The following is a 25,834-nucleotide window of genomic DNA, read 5'->3' as shown; positions in this document are numbered from 1 at the left end:
CTGGCACCAGCCCCTGGCACAACCCCCATCTCCCCTCGGCCGCCCGCAGGTCCCTGCCGAAGCCCCGTTTCGCTCGCCCCTGCAGGGCTGCTCCTTTATTTCCCCCCCCGGTACCAGGGGGGGAGCCAAGGCACGCGCCCCCCCCCAGCAGCCCCCGACAGCGTGGAGGGGCTGCGGGGCTGCCCAGGGCCGGGCGTCACAGCAGCTACACGTTGAGGAAGGAGAAGGCAGAAGGCTCCCGGCCGCCCTCGGCCTCGCTCTGACCGGGACCAGCCCCGTCCTCGGGCTGGGGCAGCGTCCGCGGCTCCGCGGGGGGAGAGAGTGGGGCGAGCACCGTGCCCGGCCGCGCCACCAGCTCCATGCCGGCAAAGAGGGACAGGCTGCGGGGGGGAGCAGCCGCGGCGGACATGTCCCCATGCAGTCTGCTTGCTGCCTCCTGCTCGCGCGGGCTGGCTGCTGCCGTGGGGCCGGGCTGCCCCCGGGGCTCCCTTTCCAGCCGGGGCTCTCCCCCGGAGGCCGGAGCAGCAGCGGGGAGCGGGGCGGCGCTCAGGGGCTGGAGGATGCCCTCGCTGGGCAGGGGGGGGACGTCCGTCAGCAGGTCTGCAGCGCACGGGGACGAGGCTTCGGCGAGGACGGAGGACGCGTGAGAGCTCTTTGGGGACGAGCGGCCTCTGCACAGAGCCTCGAACTGCCGCAGGAGCTGGGAGGAAGAGGCGGGACAGGGCGCTGAGCTCCTGGGGCAGCGGCACAGAGCGGGCAAACAATTCCTGCCCGCCTGCGACACCCAGAACCGCTCCCAAGGGGCTGGCAGCGAGGGGGGCTGCTAGGGACGGGCAGACCAGTCCCTGGGAGCGCCGCGCGCCGGGAAGGGGCCACGGGGGAGTCCCGGCGGTCACCTTGGTGGCTCGGTTGGCCACAGGGCCCGGGCTGCCTTGGCTGAGCTGCTGCAGGTGCTGCTGCGTCACGGCGAAGATCTGGTCCAGGGCCAGCAGGTCGGAGCACATGAGGGACGAGATGGCGCACATGGACCGCTGCGGGGGGGAGGGAGTTGAGCCGGGCGGGCACTGAACCCCCCCCCTGGGGGGGGAGCGAGCTCCTTCCCCTGCTCCTGCGGCCCCTTGGGGCTGGCGCAAGCAGCGCAGGCACACTCACCATGCGGACGCTGTCACTGGGGTCGTGCAGGGCCCGGCTGAGCAGCTCCAGCACCACCTCGCAGTTCAGGAGCCCGCACCTGGCACAGGGGCAGGGGTCACCCCCTGGGAACCCCCTGGGAGCCCCCCCGGCCGAGGGAGCGGGGCTCACGCAGCCCCCACAAGCCCCCGGCCCACCACGTCCCCCTGTGCTCGTGGGGAGCACCCGTTTGGGGCACTTACTCCTTGAGGAAGTGCTGCGCCTCCTCCCTGCTCAGGAAGACCCGGGCGCCCTGGGTCAGCGCCGCCACCAGGCTCACCTCCCGCAGGCAGTCGCCCAGGCTGTCAGCGTCCGCCCTGCACGGGGAGAACGGGATCGCGGCTTGGTGGGGACAGACGCCGAAGGGAACACAGCCCGGCAGAGCCGCGGTACGGGAAAAGAGGGCGCCGCGCAGAGGACGGAGCCACCCCGGAAGGATACGGGGGAAGGGGAGCCCCCCCTCCCTCCCCCCAGGCCCCCGTTCTCACCTCTCGGCCACGTTTGCCAGGTCCCTGCTGGCCCCGGAGTGGCTGTCGCTGCCCGACTTGCTGTAGGAGTCGGAGGCTCGGCTCAGGTCACCGTTGTCCTGCGAGGAGTCCTGCGAGCTGTGCCCGCTGTCCGCCTCCTCCCAGCCGCCCCCGGCCAGCCCCGGCTGGTGGCTCACTGCGGGGACGGCAACGGCAAACCGGGGAGTGACAGCTTGGCCCCTGAGGTGGGGGGGGGGAGCCCAAACTGCCCCGGAACGCGGCAGGAAACCCTGCCGGACCCCCCCGGCAGCCAGCAGCCGCCCTAGCTGAGGTGGAGAGGGACTCACCTCGGGCGCTGCGAGCTGCGGGGGCTGCTGGAGGCCTGGTGGAGCTGGCCGAGCTCCTGGAGGGAGAGGGAGCGGTCACGGGCTGGTAGGCGTCTTCGTGGAGCTCCCTGCAGGGAGGCCGGGGCGCCTCCGGGGACGGGAGCACGGCGTTGGCCACCGCTTCGGCCGCTCGCTGGATGGTGCTGAGCAGGGCTTCACCTGCTGAGGCTGGGGAAGAGCCTTGGGAAGCCGAGAGCCTGCACCGAAGGCTGGGGCTTCGCAGAGGCAGGCAGGGCAGCGCCCGCACGGGGGGGAGAGCAGAGCCCGGCGAGCAGCCAGCACTTACCGGAGCCGCTCCTCTCACTGCTGAAGCCGAATCCTTGCAAGGAGCCGCAGGGGCTGGGCTTGGAACCCATACCTGGGGGGGTACAGGGCACGTTCAGAGAGAGCACAGGCACGTCAGGGTCCCCCCAGTTGCTTCTCCTCCCCCCAGGAGGCACAGGGGAGTGTCTGGGGCAGCCTGGAGGAGCTGGGACCCAGGGCAGGGCACTCAGAGGGCGCTCAGGGCAGCCTGTCCCTGCTCCCCCCGGGCACGTTTCTCCATCAGCCTGCTCCAGAGCTGGGGACATTCTGCCCCTGCTGCAGCAGCGGGCAGCCCCTGGCCTCACCCCCCGCAGCCCCCCGCCGGCGGGACCCTCAGCTCCCAGCACGGGGGCCGTGGGGGGCGGCCGAGCCCTGCGCTTACCCGCGGGAGGCAGGGGACGGGCAGGCAGCGCGGCGGGCGTCGGGAGCGCAGCATCCGAGAAGAGAACGCTGGCCAGATCCTGCCGGGAGAGACGGGGGAAGGGGTGGAGGGGGCTGGGGAGCACCGGAGCTGCCCCAAGGCCCCGAGCGGTGCCCCAGGCGCAGCAGGGATGGGGCCGGCACTCACCTGTGCAGCCGCCCGGACCTTCTGGTTCAAGCTGTTGCCGTGGAGGGGGTCCGGGGGCCCAGCGAACGCTGCGAGGCACGGGGTGAGATTTCGGGGAGACGTTCAGCTCCCAGGATGGGGCAGAAGCTCAGATTCGGGCAGAGCTCGGCCTCCGGAGCAGCCACGGTGCTGGGCTCTCCGCAGGGCCGGGCTGAGCCTGCCAGCACCCCGCAGAGCCGCTCGCTGCCCTCCCGTCCCCGCCACCCCGCTCCTCGCCCCGTTACCTGCAGCCTCCCGGATGAAGGCGGCGTTCCTCTTCAGCTGCAGGAGGAACTGGGGGGAGCCCTGGGCGCATGTGTGCAGCAGGATCTTCAGCACCTGCCCGCGGGGGGCTGGGGGTCAGGCGGCCGCACCGCAGCCCTCCCGTGGGGCTGGGGCTGCCCCACGGAGCCCTGTGCAGCCCCACAGAGCCCCGAAGAGCCCCGTGCAGTCCCGCACAGCCCTGCAGAGCCTCGCACAGCCCCACGCAGCCCCACAGAGCCCCGTGCAGCCCCGCAGAGCCCAGCACAACCACACACAGCCCCATACAGCCCCACAGAGCCCCGTGCAGCCCTGCAGAGCCTCGCACAGCCCCATGCAGCCCCATGCAGCCCCGCAGAGCCCCGTGCAGCCCCACACGGCCCCACGCAGCCCCATACCTTCAGCTTGACGTGGCAGGAGTTGCTCTGCAGCCGCTTCAGCAGGTACTCCAGCAGGCACTGGCTGCTGCCGGGCGACTCGCGGGAGATCTCTGGGCCGCGCGTTAGGGATCGTGCTCCACTCTGCTCCGCCGGCCCCGGCCCCGAGCCCCCCGCTGACCCCCGAGCCCCCCCCCGGCCCCGAGCCCCCCCCCCGGCTCCCCCCAGTTCCCCCCGGATACTGGCGATCTCCTCCAGCACGTACCCGGGGCAGGGCCCGTCCTCGTCCGCCGTGCCCCGCAGCAGCACCGGGAGCTGGGGGGGGAGGGAAGGGGGGGGGGTGTCAGGGCCCGGCTCCGGGAGGCGGCACCGGGACCCCCCCCCCCGCTGACGTCACGGCCCTCTCGCCGTGACGTCACGGACGGCGGGGTGACGTCACGCCCCGTCGCGGACCCCCTCCCCCCGCCCGGCCCGGCCCGGCCCCGTACCCGGCTCAGGAAGCACAGCCGGTCCCGCAGCGGCGCCGCCATGACAGCCCCGGTGCAGGCCCTGCCCGGCCCCGGCGCGGCCTCGGGGCTCCGCCCCCCGGAAGGAGCCGCTCGCCAATGAGAGCGCGAGGCGCCGCGGCTCAGCCAGTCAGCAGCGAGAGGAGGCGGGGCTCCGGGCGGAAGCTGCCCCCGAGGCTGACGCCGGCATCAGCGGGGCAGGGAGGCCGGAAGTAAACAACAGAACTCTCCACCAATCAGAGCCACCCGCGACGGCTGACCAATCCGAGCACGCCTCGGGAACCACCAATCAGCGTTCCACTACCCGCAGCTCTCCACCTATCACGACACCGAGGAGGCGGGCTCCCTCCTTCCCCCAACGCGAGGGCGCGGCGGCGTGACGGACAGCTCGGGCGCCCAATGAGCGCCGCGCCAACATGGCGGCGCACAGCCCGTGACGGGACGACGGCGGCGGCGATGTCGGGCCGCGGCGTGTGGCTGCGGGCGAGGGCGCGGCTGCGGCGCTTCCCGGCGCTGCTGGGGGGCTGCGGGGAGCAGGTGAGGGCCGGGAGGGGCCCCACAGCCCCCCCGGTACCTCCCGGGCACCCCCCGGTACCTCCCCGGTATCCCCCAGTGCCCCCTCGGCATCCCCCCGGTACCCCCCGGCGCTTCCCCGATACCCCAAAGCCCCCCCCCCCCGGTACCCCCCGATACCCCCCGTACCCCCCGGTGTCCCCTAGTGTCCCCCCGACACCCCCCCGGTACCCTCCGGTACCCCCCCGGCACTCCCCGGTACCCCCCCGGTACCCCACAGCCCCCCCCGGTACTCCCCCAGTGTCCCCCCGGTACACCCCCGGTACCCCACAGCCCCCCCCCGGTGTCCCCCCCGTACCCTCCGGTACCCTCCCCGTACCCTACAGCCCCCCCTGGCACCCCCCCCGCTATCCCCCGGCACCCCCACAGTATCCCCCAGTACCCCCCGGTGCCCCCCCCGCCTTTTAACCCCCGTTCTCCTCCGCCCCGTTCCCCGCAGGCCGCCGCCTACGGGCGCTGCGTGGCCGCGGCGGCGGCGGGCGGCGGGGAGGTGCGGCGGGACGGCTGCCTGCGGGAGTTCCGGGCGCTGCGGGACTGCTTCGCCCGCGCGGTACGTCTTGGGGGGGGGGGGGGGGGTAACGGGGCTGATAACGGGGCTGATAACTGGGGGGGACCGGTTGGTGCAGCGCACGGTGACCGGCGGTGTCTCGGTTCTCTCTGCAGGCGGCGGCAAGAATGTAACGGCGGCGACAGTCACGACATGACGATAGTCACGACATCGACAACGACAAGGCGGGGGGAAGGAGCCCCGGGGGCCGGGGCCGGCCATTCCGGCCGGCCCCGGCCCCCGGGCTCCTTCCCCCCGCCCAAGGCACACCGATTAATTTAAAAAAATAAAGATTCGGGTAAAAATGCTTCAGCTTCTTTTATTGATGTGCAGCACAGCTCGGCCCCCCCCCCCCCCCCGCTAAGAGCAGTCCCCGGCGGGGTTGGGTTGGGTTCTTCTCCTGCCGGCGCTGAGGAACGTCGGGAGCTTCTTTGGTCCTTCGCGGTCACCCCGAAAACATCAACGAGTCCCTGAAAACGCCAGCGAGTCTCCAAAAATGCCAACGAGTCCTTGAAAACGCCAGCGAGTCCTCAAAAACGCCAGCAAGTCTCCGAAAACGCCAATGAGTCCCCAAAAACGTCAACAAGTCCCCAAAAACATCAATGAGTCCCCGAAAACGCCGAGTCCCCAAAAACGTCAACAAGTCCTCAAAAACGCCAACGAGTCCTTGAAAACGCCAGCAAGTCCTTGAAAACGCCAGCAAGTCCTCAAAAACACCAAGTCCCCAAAAATGCCACCGAGTCCCCGAAAACACCGAGTCCTTGGAAACGCCAATGAGTCCCCAAAAATGCCAACGAGTCCCCAGAAATGCCAACGAGTCCCCAAAAACGCCAACGAGTCCCCGTCAGCGCTGCGGGTAGGGCAGGAGCCTGTCCTCTCCCTGCTGTGGGGTGCCCGGGATGGTGCCGGCGCTCAGCGGGGCGCAAGGAGTTCCCCCTCAAAAAAAAGTGCAAAAAAGTTCCCCTTTTTGCTGTAAAAAAGGCTCCTCGGTGCTGCAGGAGGGGACGAAGCACAAACCCGTCCCCCACGCTTGCGGGGTCGTGCTCGGGATGGTGCTCGGGAGGCTGCTGCCTGCCCCGGCCCCGCCAAAATCCGGGCACGGGGTGCCCGCGGCTCAGGGCTCCCCGCCGCGGGGTTCGCGCTTTCGGGCAGCGCGATGGGGAAGCTCGCTGGCACCGTGAGGTCCCGGGGGTTAAGGCTACGACTGTCCCGACCGAGACACACGCGCGCGCGGGGTGGGGGGGTCCCGGTGGAGAAGCGGGGCTCAATCCGCAGCCGTCGCCCCGCGGCTCTGCCGTTTTAAGCAGGGGCTGAGGAGGATTCCCTTCGAGCAACGGGCACGCGGGGCAGAGCCGGCCCCGCTCCCAGAGCCGCCGCGACGGTTCCACGGGGCTGAGAACCCGGCCCCGGCTCCGCCAGGGCCCGCCGGGCACGAACCGAGCGAGGCTCCGCTTACCGAAGACGCGTTGAGCTACGGATATAAAAACCGCCACAGTGATGAGGTCTGTAGGCTCCGGGCTGGGAAGTTTCAGCCGTTCTAGCGAGAGCTTTGGGATTTTATTTCTTACATTCGCAAGTCAGGCTGTAAAAATAAACAACGATGGGATGAATCACCGCCTGGGAGCCCGGGACAAGCCGGGGCTCTGAGAGCAGCTCTTCCTTTCCTTGCTCGTAAAACACGGGGGGCAGAGAACTGACACGTAGGGGTGCAAAACACGGCACAGAACGAGGCTGGGAAGAACACACGAAACAAACGGCTCCATCGAGTCAGAGAAGAGGTAGGTTTGCTTGAGCCGAGCCCCCCAGTCTGCCCTTTTTTTTTTTTTTTTTGCTCCTAAATTAGTCAATTCTTGCAGAAAAATCAAGTTGGGGGGGGGGGCAGTCTGCAGTCCCCGGGCTGAGCTTTGTAATGCACTTTGGCCGGGAGAAACGAAGCTTGAAAAGAGATGAGAGTGCGAGCATCCAGAGGGTGGAGGGCGCCAAGCTCGCCGTTATTGCTAGCGCGTGGCCGACCGGCTGAATCCCTGGGAGTAGAGGCAGCACAACAGCAGCCGTTGTGCCCGTTTAAGGCAGCGTTTCTACTGAACTGGGTTCCCAAACCACAGCCATCTCCTAAACACGCAGGGCTGGCAGCTCCCGTTTCAGGAGGGACACCGAACACTCGGCTAAGCCCGTCCTCGAGGCAGCCTGGCCTGGTGCTGCTCCCGAAGGAAACCTCCCCGAGGCAGAAATCTCCCCCCCCGGCTGCCCCAGAGCGGGGTGGGGGCCGGGTGGGGGGACCCCAGCACACCAGGGAATCCTCTCCGGGCAGGGGAACCTCGCGGACAAGCCCCTCGGTTCTGAAAGGGGGAGCTGCGAGCCGGGGGGAGAAGGCGATTTGATAGGAAGGAGATGCGAGAACGATTTGAGAGGAAGGAGATGCGAAAAGGGCCCTCGAGAGCCGCCCGGGCAGGGAGCCCGGCTCGGTGGCAGCCCCCGAGAGGCAGCGGGCAGCCTTTGGGCGCTCTCCTCCCTCGGCCGCCACCCCCGCAGCCGCCCGGGGCAGAGCGCTGGCACCCCCGCAGAGCCCGCGGCTCCCCGCAGAGCACCGGCGGCTCCGAGGGTCCCGCAACGTGCCGCGGGCTCAGAGGCACCGCTGCCCGCCTCGAGCCTTCCCCGCAGAGCCCCGCCGCCCCCCCCCGCGCCGCTCACACGCTGCCGCCCGCCTCGGCCAGCTGCCTGAGCCGCCGGCTGCGCACCACTTGCTGCGCCCCCTCCGCCACCTGGCTCAGGCGCGTCTCCAGCGCGCTGCGGAGGTCGTTCACTTTCACGTCGGGGAGGGGGTTCAGGCCGATGAAGACCCCCGCCCCCTGCGCCGCCGCCGCCTCCTCCTCTTCCTCCTCCTCCTCCTCTTCCTCCTCGGGGGGCAGCAGGTCCCGTCTCCGGCGGCGCAGGTCGAGGTCCGCCTGCAGCTTGAGGTCCCGGTTGGGTTTGAGGTCGTGGTCCTGCCGGCGGTCGCCGTGGGTGGCCGCTCCTCTCTCGGGCTTCTCGGCGGCGTTCTCAGGGCTCAGTTTCTTCTCAGCTTCGTTCACGAGCCTCCCTTCCACCTGCCTCTGCTTGCTCCGGAGGCTTCCCTGAGGGTCCTGGGCCGCGTCCGCCGCGTTCTCCCCAGGATCTTCTTCCTTCCCCTGCCCTTTGCTAGCCACGTGCCCCTGCGAGGCCTGCTGCTGCCTGCCGGCCCCCTCGGCCCCCTCGCTGTCTGCGGCTCTCTGCTGCTCCCGTCGGCGCTGCTCACTCCCTGCCACGTTCAATTTGCTCGAGGAGTCCGGCGCAACTGCCAGGTCTTTGGGCTCCACCTGACTCAGAGCTTTGGCTTTCAGGTCTGCTCCCGAGTCTCTTTCCAGGCCCTTTCCTGCTACTCTCTGAACTTTGGCAGCCCCCAGCTGTTCTCTTTGGACGGGAGCTGTGGCCGCTTCCACAGCTTTCAGGGAATTCTTCTCGTGGACGTCTCTTCCAGCTTTGGCTTCGTGACCTCCTCCTAAATCCTCCGCCAAGGGCTTCTTTTCGAGGTGGTTTCTGGCTGCCGGCGCATCTTGGGCATCCCTGCGGTGGGGATCCCGGTTCTCCGCGGCGTTTTTAACAGCTCTGCCGTTCTCCTGTTGCAGCACCTTCCGCTCCTTGGGAGGAACCCCAGGCACCTCGCGCCTGTGCCCAGCCTCTTCCAGCTTTCCTGCCGTGCCCCTGCGCTGCTCGGCTGACTCCGCAGGCTGCCTGCCCAGCCCCGGCACGGGGGGCTCCGGGGGCTCCTTACCCGGTGCCTTCGCTGCAGCTTCTTGTTTAGCTCCCGGGATCTCTTCCTCCTTGCTCTTGGAGAGAGGCGCGGCGGGCTCCTGTTGCGTTTCTGCTGCGGAAGAAAAACCGACAATGAAACCTTTTCCTTACAACAAGCGATGGGTTCCCTTCTCCTGCCACCACATTCTGCGCAAGGGGACGGGGGAAGAGGCCACCAACAGCAGCCAGGGGAGAAAACGAGGAGGGACGTGGAGAGGAGCGTTATTAACCCCACACGGCAGCGCAGGGGCTCCCCGCCTCGGAGCCCGGGGTCAGCCACAGGCAGGAAGGGTTTTGCAGAGCGGATTCTGCTGCGTGCCAAAGGGCCTCGGGTCTCTCCCAGCCCGATTTTAGAGCTGCTCTGAGCAGCGACCACTGCTCGTGCCCCTCCGTGTCCTCCTTACCTTGCTTTGGCTTCTCCTCTCCTCCCTCCTCCTGCCTTTGCTGGTGGATCTCCTTGTGCTGCTCTTCAATTACAGCCAGCAGCTTTGCCTGCTGGTCAAGTAGCTGCTTCTGCTGCACTTGCTGTTCTTTGATCACCTGCAGCAGCACAGCGTGATCGAGCAGTTTCGCCTGCCCAGCATCTAGGGGAAAAAAAAAAAAGGATAAAAAAAAAAAATCCATGACCCCAAATCCTCGCTAATCATCTCTGAGCGCTCGAGGGGCTGCGGTGGCTTTCCTCAGCAGGAAAGTCCTGCCCTGCAAACGCTGCCAGTTCTGCAGGGGAGTTCTCCCAGCTGCCATCGCTGTGACTGCTCGGGGAGCAGGGGCACGGAGGAGTGGGCTCGGGGGGTGTCTGCGCATGAAAAGACGAGTCTGCTTGGCCTGAGCTGCGAGGGGAGCAGGCTGGCAGCAGTCAAGGGCGCCTCCGGGACCCCCGCACTGCAGCGCCGCAGCTCTCCATCAGGCTTCTCGAGCACGTCATCGCTTTGAACGCGCTGCAGAGGCTTCGTCCCAGCAGAGCTGAGCCAGGATGGGGCACAGAAAGCAAACGGAGGCAATCGAGGGGCTGACCGAGGGCGCGGCGAGCGCTGCCTGCACCTCCCGCTGCAGCACCACGACCCCACGCGCCAGGTATCACGGAAATTCCTGCCCGTCGCAGGCGGGGGAGGCCCCGCAGGGCGGGTTGCACAGAGCAGACGGGGCCGTTTCAGGCCGAGCAGAAGTGACTCAGGCTGATTCACTTGCTGCAAGCCCCGCGTCACGCACAAAGTATGAGCCCCGGGTCTGCACGGAAACGTTGCTGCCTTCTCTCCTCCTGGACAGAAGAGTCGGACGTAGCCCAGCTGAGGGAAGGGGCCGCTGTCACTCGCCTCCCACACCAACAGCTCGAGGCGTCTCGAGACCATCGTGCCCCAAAGGAAATCACGTCCAAACTAAGAGCCCGTAAAATGCCTTTTAAATTAACAAGGGATGCTGCGTGTCAACCCCTTCCCGGCACACGCTGCCTCCCCCGCCCCGCTAATAACCACAGAGAAGTATTTCCAGTCCCCATTGCGGCGCTGTTAGCCAAGGGCCTCTGGAATTCCCCTCTCGCCGCACCGCAGAGAGCTGGGCGAGGAGGGGGAATTGGGGCCTTTCCGAGAGCAATTGACTTCTCAAGATCTGTTTATTTTTCGCACTTTGCTCAGGATAAACAATGAAAACAGAAGTCGCTTCTCTATCTCGTTTTTTCAGGCCCGCGGGTCCCAGCTCAGCATGGGAATGTTTGGGCCGGGCGCGCAGCGAAGGTTTCAGCCAAATCAAAGAATTTCACGGCACAGGTTTCAGCCAAATCAAAGAATTTCTCACCGAGAGCTTCGCAAACATGTGTGAGTGTTTGTGCGCGCGCGTGACACACCTCTTCCAGGCAAACAAAAGGCTGCGCTCACTCCCAGCTCTTCTTTTGATCTCGGGCTGGATTTGAACAGGCGCTCTTCATAAAAAACATCCGCAACGATCACCCAGCGGAAGCACTCGGGCCCACACCGCCCCGGGCAGCTGCAGCCACGGCTCCGAGGAGCAGCCCCAAGGCAGCTGCTCGCAGGGAGCACCCGTGGCAGGGAGCGCCCGTGGCCGGAGCCTTCCCACCCTACGCAACCTCTCGGCCTCCCCGTAGGAAGCTCAGCTCTGAGCGAGGAGCAGAACAAGCCCAAGGCACCTTTTGGTGATGTCCTCGTGGGAGAGCTCCCCGGCACGTCCCCCATGCAGAGACGGGAGCCCCCCCCAGAGACTCAGACCCCCTAATCCTTGAAACGTGCAGCCCTCACAGCCCGTACCTGCTACAAGCTTTTTACGCTCAGCTTTTTCAGCTCCGTTGCAATGCAAAAAGGCAAGAAATGAGTTAAAAACCAGGACGTGGCCACCAAACAAGGAGGGCAGCAGGCACCCCATGAGCACAGCCTGCTGGCTGCAATGCCCGTGGACGTCCCATCAGGTCCGGAGCAGAGCACACCAGGGCATCACACGGAGGCAATCGCACGGCCCAGGGACGGTGCTGTGAGCCACCCTGGCTCCAAACCCCCGCGGCACTGCAAGGTCAGGGTCACGGCAGCGTGCCAGCCAGCCAGGAGCAGCGGCAGCACCCCGAGGACGGGGCAGGCCGGGTTCCCCACTCCCCGGCCGTGCCCAGGTCTCCCCGTGCCAACAGCCCCGGGGCTGCGGGGCGATGCCCACGCACCTCCCCCTGCCGCCGGGCCCCATGTTTTGCAGAACCCAAACGGTTTGAGGCTGGCCGCGCTCCGGTTGAGTCAGCAGCGCTGGCACTCGAGCAGGAAGCCGGGGCTGGCCTCCAGTGGCTCACGTCCCGGAGCCGGCCTCGCCTTGCCAGGGACCTCTCCAGGAGCGTGCCAGCCTCCGCCGGAGGCGTTAGCCCGCTGCAGACAGGCACCGATCGCCGCGCCGCCGCGGTGACGCTGGCCCAAAGCTATGTGCTCCCGAGAGCCAGGATGGGCAGCGCTGGCACGTCCCTCCCGCAGAGGAATCCGGTGCTCGCAGCCCAGGTCCCGGGTCCCGGGGCCAAGCACTCACCCTCCAGCTTGCTCTCCGCGTTCTCGGGTTGCTTCTCCTCCGCGTTCCTGCTCTCCCTCGGCTCCGGCTGCTGGGGCTGGGCCGGGGCCGCTCGGTCCGGGAGGGGCAGCTCCGGCTTCTCACCTGCAGGAGAACAGAACAGGCCCCGGCGCTCAGCAAGGGGGCTCCAGCAGAGGTTCTCTGCAACGACTCCACGCCGTGCCGGCCCTGCCCTGCCCTGCCCGAGCAGCGCCGTTTATGTTCAACCCGACGGCTGCAAAGGGAAGTAATAAAAAATAAATAAATAAATTAACCGTCTTATAGAGCGGTGGCAGCGAGCCAGCGCTAACTACCTCGGCCAATTAAAATGCGAGAGGGGTTCCGAGCAGCTTTTAGACGGGCACTTAGCAATGTGTTACCTGTCAAGATCTCCCGGCTCCGTGTCCCCAGCGAGCTCGGAGACGCACGAGAACAGCACGGCACCTGACATTTAGTAGGCTAGCAAACAACTGTTTGACAGATATCGCAGTAGCTGTCAAAGCCACCAGATTCCTCCCTTTCCCCAGCAGCTGCTGGAGGGGCCGCGCACGCTCGCAGCCTGATCTCGTGCAACGGAAAGGAAACGCTGGGACGCAGGTAAGAGTAACCGCGTCGCCCAGTCACCGGGGCCAGATTACAGGGCGAGAGGAATCCGTTCGGATGAGCCACTGCGGCGGGAGCTTACCGGGCTCGGCTTCCTCCTCTGCAGCCTTCGCGGCCTCCTCCGCTTTCCTGGGAGGCTGCAGCTTTGCTTTCTCCCCAGCCTCAGCTTTCCTGTCACCATCTGGCAGGGCGGCCTGCGCCTTGGCGCCCAGCGCTTGTTTGTCCGGCTGCTGCTCCTTGTAGGGCGGCCTGCCGCCCTGCTGCACCTCCGCCTCCAGGCCGTGCTTCGGATTCTTCGCTGGCTCGTCAGTCCCTGCCCGCGGCCGGTTCTCGGCCATCGCCTCCTTCCCTTGTTTCGGGCCAAGCGCCTCTTCCTGGGGATTCGGGTCGGCGGGCTCCTGCAGCGCGTTGCCTTTGGCTCCCCCGAGCGCGAGCTTGCTCTCGTCGGACTCCTCCCGCTCCCGCCCCGTGTCCACCAGCACCTCGTCGCGCGGCACGGGCGGCTCGTGGCGGTGCGCTTCCCCCACGGGCAGGGCGATCCCTAGGGCAGACGTTGGGCAGGGTTAGGGAGGGGGGGGCTCGGTACCGGCGGGGAGAGAAAATAACAGCCGGCAGGCACCCAGCACGCGCAGCCGTGCCCGGTACCTGCCGCCCTTCTGCCTCCTCACCGAGAGGCTGCGCTCCTAACGAGCCCCGAGAGCACCGAACGCTAAATCGCCTTCGGCCCACGAGGCAGCCAGCTGAGATCGGGACCTTTACCTGACCGAAGCGCTCTAACACACGCCTCCCAACCCCAAAGCTGGCGCCCCTGCCCCGAATTCCTCCTTACCTTGGTCGGGCCGGTCAAGCTGCACCTTCTCCTCCAGCTTCCCTCTCTCCTCATCTCTCTTGGGTACCTCCATGGGCACCTTGATCTGCGGCTGCTCCATCTCTTCCTTCTCGTCCAGCAGCTTCGGTTTATCGCGGTCATCCTCCGCCTCCTCGGCTGCGGGGTTCTGCTCTGTGAACGCACGGTTCGTGGCGCCGGGTTACGCACGGCTGCACCGCCGGGACCGAGGCGAGCCGTGCCCGCCGCGACCCCCTTTCACCGGCACGAGCCTGCAGCTATTTCTCTCCCGGCGTCGGCACCGAGGGGCTGCGGGGGGCTTTGTTCTGCCCCGAGGGGCTGCGGGGGGCTTTGTTCCGCTCGCCGTTTGCTCTCCCAGCAGCCGTTTGCCAAAGCCACGAGCGCGGAGCCGCTGCCGCTGCGAGCCCGTGCCGCCAGATGGTAGCATCCGCCCGGCTGCCCGCCAGCACAGGGAGCCCCCCGGGGTGGGGGGGCCCCCAGCAGGAGCCCCCAGCACCCACCCGCACCGCAGAGCAGCTCCGCGCATTTTTTATTAATTTTATTTGATTTTTTCCCCCCCCCTTTTTTTTTTTTCCCCCAAGAGCGGTCCCGCAGCCCTCCCGACAACGCAAGGAGCAGCAGGGAGGGGAGCTGCGCGACCCCGGGGAAGGCGGCACGCTGCCAGGGGCGCAACGAAGCAGCCCTCAGGACGCGGTCCCGAGGGACGCGGGGCTCCCGTCACCCCTCCCCAGAGGGATGGGGGGCTCCTGGGACACGGGGCCCAGCACCGGAGCGGCCCCGTGGGAGCCCCTGGGGTCCGAGCGGGCCCTGCTGGCCCCCAGACCTGCGCCGCGCGAGCGCGGGGCTCGCTCTCCCCTACAAGGGCAGCAGAGGAGGAAACGTAATTGTTTCCCAGCACTGAAGTTGTACTGCACTTTTTTTTTTTTCCATCATCCAACAAACAGAAAAAAAAAACGCGTCTTCTGTAAGAAAAAATTCCCAACTCTCCCCCCGTTTGCCCTCCTCCCCACCCCCCCCGTGATTTCCTTTGGGGAATTAATTCTATAAACATCTTTCAGTTTTCTCCTCCCCCTCCGCGGGGCTGGTGCGATTTATTACGAGATGAACTCATGGGAAAGAGGAGATTGCCACAACTTCAGCTGCGTGGGCCTTACCCAAGTTGGGAAAAGCAAAAAAAAAAAAAGAAAAAAAAAAAGGAATGAATCGTGGCCCAGAGGGAGCCGCGCCAGGAACACCCCGGGCTCCTTGGCCCCGAGCTCGGCCCCGGGTGCGAAGGGCCGTGTGCCGGCGCTGGCTGGCGCTCAGCGCCTCCCTGCCTCGGCGCTGCCGGTGGGAGGGGGGAAAAAAAAAAAAAAGGCCTCGGGTTTTCTGCAAAACCCCCAGCCTGGTGCTCAGGGGTCTGTCCCTCTCCATCGAGGGACTGCGCGGAGTTCAGCAAGCCAGGGCAGGACGCTTCTCCTTCCAGGAAAAAAAAAAAGCGACCGCGGGAAGCGGTGCCCGCTGCTGGCCGGGGGCCCTGGGAAGCAGGACGCGGGGCCGGGCGCTGCTCCCGCGGATGTTCGCAGCGTGGTGCTGGCCTCGCGGCACGGCGTTACGTACCCAAGAGGAGGGAGGCTGTCCTTACATGGTTCAACGGAGCGGGGAGAGCGGGGGAAATCGCCTCGCGTCTGCCCCCAGCGTGCTGTGGCGCGGAGCCGGAGTCAGGAGCGGAGGCAGCCGTGAAGCAGGAGGGCGGTCAAGGGGAAAAATAATAAAAAAAAAAAAAACAAAAAACGGGGGGGGGGGGGAACAGGAGAGGAAGGTTTCCACGCAAACGGAGGAGTTGGAGCCGGAGCGAGCCCCGCGTTGGGCACAGGGCGAGCGCGGGTGCGCGGCGCTGCGGCAGGTGACGGTGCCAGCGCCGCCCGGGGAGGCCCCGCGGCCGCGAGGAGCGCCAGCCGTAAATCACGGGCGGGCTTTCGCGGCCCGGCAAACAATGGGAGAAGAGGCGAAACCCAAACAGCGACGAAAACAAAAAGCCTCCACGCCATAATAAGACAAAGTTGCCTCGAAGCCGTCATTCGCTCAGCGGGAAACAAAATTAAGTTCATCATCGGGGCGCGAATTAACGACCTCTCGCGCTGCATGGAAACCTAGAAGGGGCCGTATGCGGTTTGCAGAGAACAATTTTGCTCAGGGTGTGTAATAATCGCTCTAACCGTCTCGTCGCCCTCCAGGTCCCTTTGGAGCGCGTTACAGTAATGCTGCGCCTCTTAATGTTTTATGAGCGGCGCTGGACTTTACAGGCAGGGGCTGAGAGGCCGTAAAAGCTTCTTGGCTTACAACAACAAAACCCCGGCGCTCGCCCCGCCGAGGGCTCGCCGCTCCCGGGGCTCCGCTCGCCTTCAGGCGGGGGGCGGCGGGGGGGGGAGCCGGGGCTTGCTGCAGCTGATTTGCGCGCGCGTGTGCGCGCCCCTGTGTTGTGGTTTGCCAGCAGCCTCTCCAGGCTGCAATAAAATTTCACGATCAGCAACCTAAAAGCTTCCCTCCCCGCCTCGCTGCCGGGTCGGGTAGCAGCGGCAGCGGTCCCGGGGAGGCATTAAAGTCCCCCCTCCCCGCGGGGTTCTCGCGGCGCTCTGCCCACCGCAGCCCTGCCCGCGCCGAATCCTGCGGCCACGCATCAAGGCCGAGCTTCGACCGCTTGAGCCCGCTGAAATGGAGCGACCCCGTTTTGTGAGGCATACGGGAGGGGCACCCCCGTTACAGAAAGCGAGGGGAAGGGACGGGGGCACGCCACACACCCCCCCAAAACCCCCGGGGAAGGCCGGGCTGCCCCACGCGGCTACCCCCCCGGGGACACGGAGAGAGCCCCCCCAGCCCGAGCGGCGCCTCCGGGAGCTCCCCCCCGGCGGCCGCGACGGTTCCAGATTTCACAAGGTTATCGAATGGCATCCCTGAAATTAGTTCACAGTTGTCTCCTGACGCACCAGCAGTAAAAACGAACCCAAATTACCGGAGGCTGCCGGTTCCCTTTTCTGTGTCACAGGCGCTATTAAAAGCTGGCTCGCGCAGAGCACCGGGGAGAGCTGCGGCAGCGCCAAGCTGGTCCCGCGGCCGTCGGGAACCGGGCAGAGCCCGCGGCTCGCACGCGTCCGGGGCTGCTCCGGTGCGGCCCTTAATAAATAGAAAAATAACCCACGGGCACGCCGCCCGCAGCCGAGAGGGTCTCTTCTCGGGGTTAACACGCGCCCGAGGCTTCGTGCCCGCGGAGCAGCTGAATGGGGACCCCGGCGTCACCTGCGCCCGGGGGACCCCGCGGCCACGGCCACGGCACGAGGGCTTCCCGCGGCGGCGGGCGCTCTTGCATAACGGCGTGAATCGGGTCTTTGTTAGCCGGGATTGCACAACGCCAGGGAAGGGAAAGGAACCGGCAACCAGCGAGTAAGGAGCTGAAAAATATTACAAAATCTTAATCCGCCCCGTGAGACCCTCTAGGGTGCTTTCAAATACGGAGAGAAATTGCCTAATTAGCTTTTTTTTTTTTTTTTAAACGGATAATTGCCTTCGTGAGCTTTCACAGGCAGCTTAGCAACCTTTTAACGTACGTGCGCGCGGCGTGGAGCAGCCGAAGGGTTCTGAAAGGGGTTTTATACCTTTCCCGAGGAGCTGCCGACAGTAAACCTCAAGCAACACAGGCTGGGGCTGCAACGGGCGCTCGGGTGTCGTTAGGAAAAAAAACCCGACTCGGAGCTCGCTGGTCAATCCGTGCGCGCGTAAAAGGGCGATGCTCTAATATTCATAATCCCCGGGCCCAGGGGGCAGGGTTTTAATGAAAGTCTGCACGGTTCTGCCCCGCGCACCATCAAAGAGGCCAATAAACGCCGAGCGCGCGCCACCGAGCGCTGCAGGGGAGAGGGCTCAGCACCGCCCGGGGCTGCCCTGGCCGGGCTGAGCCGCGCACCCCCTGCGCCCCCACCCCTGCCCCGTGCCAGCCGCAGGACCAGACCCGGGCTGCCCCGGAGCGCAGGATGCAGCTGCCACAGCATTTATCCAGGCCGCGGGCTCGTAGCTCTGCAGAAGGCTCCGGGGGGAGCAGCAGCACGAAGAAGGGCGTCATTTCGTGCCCCTCACTGCTGGTCAGGCCCACAGCCCGGGGGGGCGCAGGGAGGCTCGGCCCCAAGGAGCAGCACGCAGCACCCCCCCGGCACCGCTTCTCCTCCCGTCCTCCTCCTCCGGCACCACGGGGACACCCCGGGGGCGAAGCTGAGCCTCCACGGGGAGCCCAGCCCCGGGGCTTGGCCCAGGGGAGCTTTAGGAAGCGAGAAGGCCCCAAAGGGATCCCTCCCGGGTAGGGGTACTTGGTCCAGCAGCGAGCACCCCACGGTGAGGACGCTGATGAGCTCCAGGGGTGCGCAGCGGGCACAGCAGGGCAGCCCCTGAGCCAAGCCTCCTGCGCCGCCACCCCAGCTCACGTGGAGGAGAAGCGGAGAAGAGATGCAGCAAACTCCAGGGGACACCGCCGTTTGGGGGCCTTTTTTTCTTTTTTTTTTTTTTTTTATTATTTTCCCAGCCACGAGCACACGTGGCGTTAGCGGCTCCTCCCGAAACGAGCAGCTGTTTCTTTGGCCATCACCGCTCCCAAATTAACCAAGACGGAAGAATTCAATCGCAGCCCCCCTCCCGGCCCTGCCGAGCGCGCACGATTAAGGGATCGAGAGCAGCTTCTGCGCGGAGCTCGCGGGCGCCCCGGCGCCTGGGAAGGCATACGCCTTGTGGGGTGAGCTGCTAGGGGGAAGGCAGAAAAAAAACCTCGGCGCTGGCAGGGCCGGCGCGGCCCCGACTGAATGTTATCGGCGGCAGCACCGGTGTCGAGGAGACACTCGGAGCCGCTCGGCAGGAACCCGGCCAACGAGCAGGAGGGAGGACGGATAATCTCCAGGAGAGGCGGCCCTCCTCTCGCTTCCGCCCTCAATCTCCGCGAGGATATTTCAAGGCCCCCGAAGAACAAAAAAAGCACGAGGAGAAGCAAAGCAAAATAAACTAAAGGAACAGGACGCAGCCGAGGGGGAGCGCGGGGTCAGGCGACACCTGCTAGCGATGGCCTTGCGAGGCGAGCCTGCAGCTGGGGAAGGGAGGGAGCGGCCGTAATTCCATCAACGGCCGCAGTAAACAAATAATAAATAACGCGAACCGGTAAACAAAGCCCAGGCATAATCACGGGCTTTGTCAGAGCTCAAACCGAACCCAAATTTATATCCTCACCACCAAAAAAAAAAAAAGGCAGTGCCCGTAAATTTACATACCTCTGAACGTGATGAATGGGGGTTGCTGGAACCGTGGGCAACGCGCTGGCAGCTGGGAGCTGCCCTGTTCGGCCACTCAGCCCTCGCACAGGTGGCCGCTGCTGAGCTGTCCCCAGGCTCACTGCCCCTACGGGGAGGGGACATCCGTGCCCCGTCCCCAGCCCCGCACCCTGCCTCTCCTCTCCCTCCCCTTCCCCAAAGAACAACCCCAAAGGGTCCCAGTGGAGCTCCCGCAAGGCGTTTCCAGGAAGCACAGCCTCTCCTGGGAGAAATCTCCAGGACGCTGCAAAGATCTGCCTGGAAATCACCCTGCACCCAACCACACCTTAAAAAGAAAACAATTTAATAAGCGGAGCTGGAAGCAGGGCTGGGGAGACGACTCGAGCAGACACGTACCCGGGATTTTGACAGGGCCCTGGTCCATTCTGCTCTCCTCTCTTTCCAGGTGCTCCAAGCCCACCGCTTCTGTCTTCACTGGGGCGTCCTCGGTCGCAGACAAGGTGGTGTACGTGCTAATAACCAGCATTCCCAGGCCGATCCACAGGATGATCTGCACGGATCAGAGCTTGGGTTAGCACAGCAAAACAAACGGGACCGCACGGTGTTTTCCGTGCAAAGCGTCCCCAACCAATTCAGAGCTCGGTGCAACCACACGTGTCAATAAGACGGGAGAGAAGGGTGAGAGGCAAAGAAGTCGCATTTGGACGCAGAGACACAAAGCGAGAGCTTCAGACGCTGGAAGCTGCAGGAAAGACAACTCCTGTATCAGAGGGAAGCGGACAGGCCGCAGGAATAGAAAAACGCACGGAGTGCACAGGAGTCCAGCTGCAGGGGCTCGGTGCCTGCTGCTTCCAGCAGCCACTTTGGAGCACCACGAAATCCGGCCCGGCTGAGAGCAGAGGTGCCCGACCCGCGCACAGGCTAGGAAGGTTTCCAGTAAACCCTTTTAAATGTCCTATTTTTGAGTAAGACCTCCGCACACAAGCCCTGGCGGCGAATGCCCCAGGAATATGGCGAAGGCGAGGAGGAAGCCGATCAGAAGCAAACCACCGAGTCCCAAAAGGCTGGGACCAAACGGGGGAAACGCAGCAAGGCGGAACCTGGGTCCTGGGCAGGGAAGGGCTCCAAGAACTTCTCTGACTCGAAAAGGAGACACTGAACACCACCACCGAGGAAATGCCTACAGCTAACGTTATTATCTAACGACTTGGCCAGCAGAGAAACACCTCCCTCCCCTAGGAGCCGGGGTCTCCCCACAAATCCTTTTCACCAAGGCGCACAGCAGGCCACAGGAGCAGCAGGAAAAAAGCGTATGCAAAGCAAAACGCCTCCGCAACGCTGGAACTTTGCAGCGAGTTGTGTTTATTATGCGGCAACGCTCCGCACACGCCTTTTTTTTTTTTTTAAAAAAAAACGTCAATCCTGTTGTCTGAAGCGCTGGGGACCCGGCTCATTCCTGCTGCTCTGCCCAGCAGCCGAACTCCAAGACAGGACTGCAACCCTGCACAAACCGCATCACTGCGTCCGCCCCTCGCGGCCGCTGCGGGTTCCCCACCTCCAGCTCCCACCCCAGCCCCGGCCGCAGGCTCCCCGGGGCGAGGACGCCGCTTTTTCCACCGCACGCCTAACCGCAACAGCTTGCTTCAAGCAGGCAACCGGGTCGAAGCCTCCGTCTGCCGAGGAATCCTGCTCCCCGGGCGCCGACCCCTGCTCTGTCCCGCAGGGGCCACGCGAGCCGCCCGGCCCTTCGCAGAGCCCAGGTAAATCCCATCCCTGCTGCCGCGCCAGCAGCTCACGAGGGGATCGTGAGAGTCCTGGGGGATTCGTGCTCTGCCTCGCCCCCCCCCCAGAATCCTCGCCCCGCAGCACGATTAACAACAGGCACAGCGAAAGGAGGCGGCTCAGCGCGAGAAGAAACCAGCAGCAGCCGCTGGGGACCGTTAACACAACCGGGAGCTGCCGTGGGCTACCGGGGGGAGGCAGAAGGTGGAAAATAAAGAGTGGGGGGGGGGGGGGGACAGCAACTGAAAGGCAAAGTCCAAGCAGGGACACCCCCGAGGGAAGGACGGGGCCGGTGCTTTGCTCCCCTCCTCGCTGTGCTGCCCAGGAGTGGGGGGTCAGAGCCCCGGGAGCCCGCGGCCCCCCCGCCACGGAGACGCCTTGGGAAGGAAGGGGCCGGCAGGACGCGGAGCAGCTCCGGACCGGGGACCGGCAGCGCGGTCAGGGAGCAGAGGGCAGATCTTAGAGACTCTGGAAAGGAAACAGAAGCGCAGCCTGCCGCCTGCCTCGCCGCGCGGCTGCACAAAGAGCAGACATCCTGCCAGCCTAACCCCGGGCGGCGCAGCCAGCGGGTCCCTGCCCTCGGCGCGGGGCTCCTCCGCTTCCTCCCCCTGCACGGCCCGCAGAAAGGCGTTCAGCGGCTGTGCCGGCCCCTTCCAGAAACAACAGCAGAGAGGAAGAGCGTTTCCACAAAGGGGATCTATTCTGGTGCCACAGGAACTGGGAGCAATGTGGGAGAAAAGGGAACCGTAGGAAACGGCTGAGAACACCGAACGTTCCCAAAGGGGGGTTGTTGTTTCTCGCCTTAGCAGGGAAGCCAGGGGCTCGAAGGCCTTGGACTCGAACCCCTCTGATTGTTTAACATTTGGAGTTCACCTGCGAGCTTCCCAGGGCGCTGGGTACGGGCACACGTGGCAGGGGAAGCCAGGCTGGGCTGCCCGTGGAGCCGCAGCCGTCCCGCAGCCATCCCGCGCCTCCAGCCTGCCTCCGTGCCCAGCCGCCCCGGGAGCAGCGCAGGAGCTGGAGGAGGAGGTCCGTGCTTTGGACCAAGCCCACAGAGATGCCCGCGGCACACAAAACCAGGCCCTTTGTACTCAGCAGGACCCTAGGGGAAACCTCTGGCAATCAGGGGACCAAGAGCCGCGAGGCCTCGGTGGCCCCAGGAGCCGGACACAGCACAGGAACCACCCCAAGCAGCCGGAGCGGAGAACCGGGAGCGAGAGGGGGCAGCACTGCAGGGCTGCTGCGAGCCGTGTCTGGTCCCATGGGAAGAATCCGACCCCCACGTGCGAGAAGGGGGCCTGCCGAGAGCAGAGAGCCCTCTCCACGAGGGCTCCTTAACGGGCAGGTCAGCACAGCAGGAGTCCCCCGAGAGCAGCGCTCCGGGCCCGGCCGGGAGCTCACAGGAGGAAGTTTACGCGTCCGTTTCCTCTGCTGGTTGCTTTCCCTCGGCCGTCCTTCCTCCCAGAAGGCGGCTCGAACTTTGTACAGCGGTGTCATTAACCAAACCCTCTAACCACGCCTGAGCCGCCAGCGGGACGCGACAAGTGCATTCGTCTCCCCTGGGCTGCTCCGGGCACCGAGGGGCAGCGTAAGCGCGAAGGAACGCAGAGCCCCGGGTCCCTCGTCGAGGGGAGGTGCTCAGGGTGCTGGGCTCAGGGCGCTGGACGGACCCAGAGGGCCCACGGCGAGGGGAGGCTCGGGGCACCCTTCCCAGCTGCACTTCCCGACCCCGAGCAGCCTCCCTGTGGCTCCTCTGCCCCAAGCAGGACAACAGCAGCGCCGGGCTCCCGCGGAGGGGCCTCCCGGACACGCTTTGTGTCAGCACCAGGAGCCAGCACCTTGCTGCCGGGAGCCGAGCGCCGTTTGCAGACCTCACAGCACGACCTTCCGCAGGGCTCTGCCAAACCTCGCCCGGCCCCGGGGGGCAGCAGGATACGGAGCTGGAGCTGCACCTTTCGGGAAGGCGCAGGGAGGGGACGCTCCTCCCCAGCCCTGCTGCCTGGCTTTCAGCTTTCAGCCTCCCCGAGCTGCTCCGACGCGTGCCTTGGAAAGACGGCGTGCCACCCCCCGGCCAACCGCAGCCCCCTGCCCCAGCCCGACCAGCGGCCGTGCTAATTAACAACTCTAATTAACAACTCGCTGGCAGAAGCCCGGGCTCCCTGCTGGCCAGCAAAGATCTGGGACTGTCCCCGTCCCTCCCCCTGGAGCACCGCTGTGGGTGCAGCTCCCGTCCCGTAGCCCGAGCTCCATCCACCCAGCTCTGAAACGAAGGCGCACGGAACAGAGGCAGCCCCATAAAGGCAGCGCTGCGAGAGCCCCGGTAACTCAGGCAAGCAACAGAGCCGGATCTGAGGAGGCCTGCTGCTCTGGGAGAGAGCTGAGGGCGGTGGAGGCAGGAGGGGAACACGCACGTGCGTTGTTTAGGCAGGGAGGGACGGCCGGGCCCGGGGCTGGCTCCTTCTCCCCCCGACTGCCACTCCTCACAGGAGCAGGTTTTGCTGGAGCGCAGCGCCTGATCAAAGGAAGCAGGAATGAAGGAGGAGAGCAAAGACAGAGCTCCAGGGAAAGAATAAATGAGTCTCCGCAGAAGACCCGGGGGAAGGAGGAGAGGGTGGGCCCCGCGCTCAGCTCCCGGAGAGGAGGCAGGGAGGTGCCGAGCAGCTCTGAGGACAGGTGTGCCCTCGCAGCAGCACTCCGGAGCATCGGTCAAAGCAAGTATGCAAACCTGACAGGCCATGGATCATTCGGGAGAAGGCCGGACAGCTTGCTGCCAGCCCCCTGAAATGCCAGGGGAACCTGGGGGCTGATGCTTTCGATAAGCCCTCAGTCCTTTGTGGGGTTTCTGCGGGACGAACACCCCCAGCAGCCTCGGGAGCAGCATTTCGGGTCACAAACTGTGAGCGCCCCGGTGCTCAACCCCTGATAGTTGCCTCTGGGCAGGCGGCCTCAGAGCTCAGCACACCCTAAGTGCAGTTTCAAGGCCCCGCAGAGAAACGCTCTGGCTCGGCCGGAACAGAAAGCAATTCCTGAAAGTGCTCTTTGTTTCCCTGAAAAACCCAGGCTGGCATTCAGGCTCCTGCTCGGGGTTTCAGTCGAAGAAGTTAGGACCGAAGTGTCGGAATTCCGAGTGAAAGCTGGAAAGTTGGACTGTTTCCTTGTGTCAGAGAAAGCGTGGGGAAAGAAAAAAAAATACGCCCTGCTTAAAAACTTCATGGACGTTTGCAAAGCCGCAAGTCATTAAATGCAGAAAAAGGCATTAGTTCTGTAGGACCCACAAAAATGTCCTGCTCTCCCCCTGCTGACTCTGCAGTTTGCTGAAAACCTTATTCCCAGACCAGCACTGTCGTGACTGGTAATGCTGGAGCAGAGGCCTGCTAAAAGGCAGCGGGATTAAGTTATTGTTAGAAAAAAACAAAACATGCTAATTTCGACCCCATAAAAGCACGCTATTTGCAGAACCAGAGAGATCAAGCCCAGCAGAGAGCCACTTTGTTCCAGTCCCCGAGGAGGCCAATTCAAACGGGAGCAGGAGGAAAACCTAAACTCCTAGCAGCCTCTGAGCGACCCCGATCTCTTCAAAATCGATTCCTGGAGCAACACCTCTACGTGTGTGTTCCTTTTTATTATTATTTTGGTTGAAACCAGAAAGCTAAGGGTCAGCAGCAAGAACCGCATCGCTGGGAAACCTTGTTTATTTTACCCAGCCCGGGCAGGTTGAGACGTAAGGCCCGGGCAGGTTTTATAGGCTGCCTGGATTTCCCAGTCTGTGGCTACAGACCCTGAAGCCCACCAGAAGGCGGACTGGAAGCGGCATTTTACGCACCGAATGAATGCTTCGCTTGCTGCCGGAGGGACAAAAAGAGCCGGTGTTCCAGCCCGGGGCAGGCCGCGCGCTGAGCCGGCCCCTCTGCTGCTGCCTGCGTGCCCGCGAGCGGTGCCGTGCGGAGCAGCCGACCACGACAGCTCCCACCTGCAGCAGGGAGGCTGCAGGGGGGTGCCGGAGGAGGTGCTGAGCATTCTCCCTCCTGCAGCCCACCTAACTACGTTCCCAGGCTCTGCAGGGGGCTTCGGGGGATGTCAAGCAGCATCACCACTGACCTGTGAGCAAAGCGCATTCTTGTGGATCTTCTTGTAGATCAGAGCCGGGCAGATGAAGCAAATGAGGCTTCCCATCGTAGCACCTGTCAGGCCCAGGACTGTTTCCACTGGCAAAGAAGAACGAGAGGAGTCAGCAGAGCCTTCCTCCTCCAGGAGCATGGCACAGCAGCACCGGGCGGCTGCCTGAGCCCCCGCAGGCTGCGGCACGAGCCCAGCGATCCTGCCCGGCGGCCCTCGCCCGCGGCTCCTCGCTCACCGTTGGGGATCATGATGCCTCCGATCATGGTGCCAAACACAACGGCCAGCGTCAGGGCTTTAAAGCGGAGCGGGGGCATGTAGCCCCCCGCAGCGAAGGTGCCGTCTTTCTGCTGGAAGAGAAACATCGGGAGGGGGAGAGAATGAAGTGAGCCCCCCTCCTACACACCCGCACGGCTCCAGGGCAGCTCTGCCAGGGGGGGACGAGGGGGGCGCGGGGGGACCGAACAGGGGCAGTTTCATCAGCTCAGCGCTGTGCTCTCTGCGGGGTGGGGGCAGTTAGACGTGGCTGAGTGGTTTTAACATGCAACTGCGCTGGAACCTTCAGAACAAGACTGATGGGAGGCAAGGAGCCAAATCTGCCGTTTCCATCCTGCCCCAAATGTGAACCGTACAGCTGTATCCGAATCCCTCTGCCAGTGCTGCTGCTGCTGCTCGGCCTCTGCGAGCGGCCCCAAGGCCAAGGGCATGAGAAAGAGGCGCAGCTGGGAAGGCAGGGGGGAGGACGGGCACGGGGGGAAGAGCTCCGGCTTCGCTACCCCACGGCAGGCTCCAGGAGCAGGGCTATTCCCAGCACGGTGCAGCGCGTGGGGCGGCTCCTCCGGTGTGACGGGAGCCGCCCCGGCCGGGCTGCAGGGCGCTGCGGGGGAGCTGCTGGGGCTGGAGGGCTTCCAGACGCCCCCCGTTTCCCGTCCCGTCCCACACTCCCCGAGCAGGAGGCGTGGAAGGAAAGCGCGGGATGCCACGAACCCGCGGGCCCTAGGGAACCGGCAGGTCCCCGCGCTCCCGGCCGCAGGGGTGGGAGACAAAAGCGAAGCGACGCGTTGGGGACCCGGGGGAGAACCCAGGCTTCCCGAGAGCCGCGCTCCTCCACGCCTGCTGGCTTTCGCCAGCAGCCTTCCCTCACCCTCAGACCCTCCCAACGTGAGAAAAGAGCCGGGGGCTTCTCACAGG

General features: G+C 65.2%; 3 protein-coding genes across 7 annotated transcripts in view; 1 reads left to right on the top strand and 2 right to left on the bottom strand.

The window, feature by feature from the left end:
• Positions 1–67: 67 nt before the first annotated feature.
• TEPSIN (TEPSIN adaptor related protein complex 4 accessory protein) lies at positions 68–4,136 on the bottom strand. Its single transcript, XM_083805108.1, has 13 exons — positions 4,039–4,136; positions 3,793–3,865; positions 3,572–3,663; positions 3,158–3,251; positions 2,895–2,962; positions 2,709–2,787; positions 2,310–2,381; positions 1,985–2,191; positions 1,659–1,833; positions 1,374–1,487; positions 1,153–1,231; positions 897–1,031; positions 68–700 (listed from the first exon to the last, which is right to left on the bottom strand). Exons 1-13 carry the CDS (start codon positions 4,078–4,080, stop codon positions 206–208), a joined length of 1,725 nt encoding a protein of 574 aa, XP_083661234.1. The 5' UTR covers positions 4,081–4,136; the 3' UTR covers positions 68–205.
• Positions 4,137–4,416: 280 nt separating this feature from the next.
• On the top strand, positions 4,417–5,386 carry NDUFAF8 (NADH:ubiquinone oxidoreductase complex assembly factor 8). The gene is made up of 3 exons (XM_083805109.1): positions 4,417–4,593; positions 5,069–5,179; positions 5,293–5,386. The coding sequence occupies exons 1-3, from the start codon at positions 4,456–4,458 to the stop codon at positions 5,308–5,310; spliced, it is 267 nt and encodes an 88-aa protein (XP_083661235.1). The 5' UTR covers positions 4,417–4,455; the 3' UTR covers positions 5,311–5,386.
• An 89-nt stretch (positions 5,387–5,475) lies between these two features.
• The window catches only part of SLC38A10 (solute carrier family 38 member 10), a 35,186-nt gene continuing 14,827 nt past the window's right edge, over positions 5,476–25,834 (bottom strand). For 4 of the 5 annotated variants that reach the window (XM_083805101.1, XM_083805103.1, XM_083805104.1 and 1 more), the window contains 8 exons: positions 24,882–24,993; positions 24,626–24,732; positions 19,142–19,295; positions 13,446–13,616; positions 12,699–13,157; positions 11,996–12,118; positions 9,391–9,570; positions 5,476–9,059 (listed from right to left, as the gene is read on the bottom strand). In XM_083805101.1, the coding sequence (XP_083661227.1) occupies positions 7,864–9,059; positions 9,391–9,570; positions 11,996–12,118; positions 12,699–13,157; positions 13,446–13,616; positions 19,142–19,295; positions 24,626–24,732; positions 24,882–24,993 (2,502 nt within the window). In that variant the 3' untranslated portion in view covers positions 5,476–7,863. The remainder of the gene's footprint in view (positions 9,060–9,390; positions 9,571–11,995; positions 12,119–12,698; positions 13,158–13,445; positions 13,617–19,141; positions 19,296–24,625; positions 24,733–24,881; positions 24,994–25,834) is intronic. The other variant, XM_083805102.1, reaches the window with a different exon arrangement.

Source organism: Anser anser (genome assembly GCF_964211835.1).
Source record: "Anser anser genome assembly, chromosome: 19".
Lineage (NCBI taxonomy): Eukaryota > Metazoa > Chordata > Aves > Anseriformes > Anatidae > Anser > Anser anser.
This window is presented reverse-complemented; position numbering and strand designations above follow the sequence as displayed.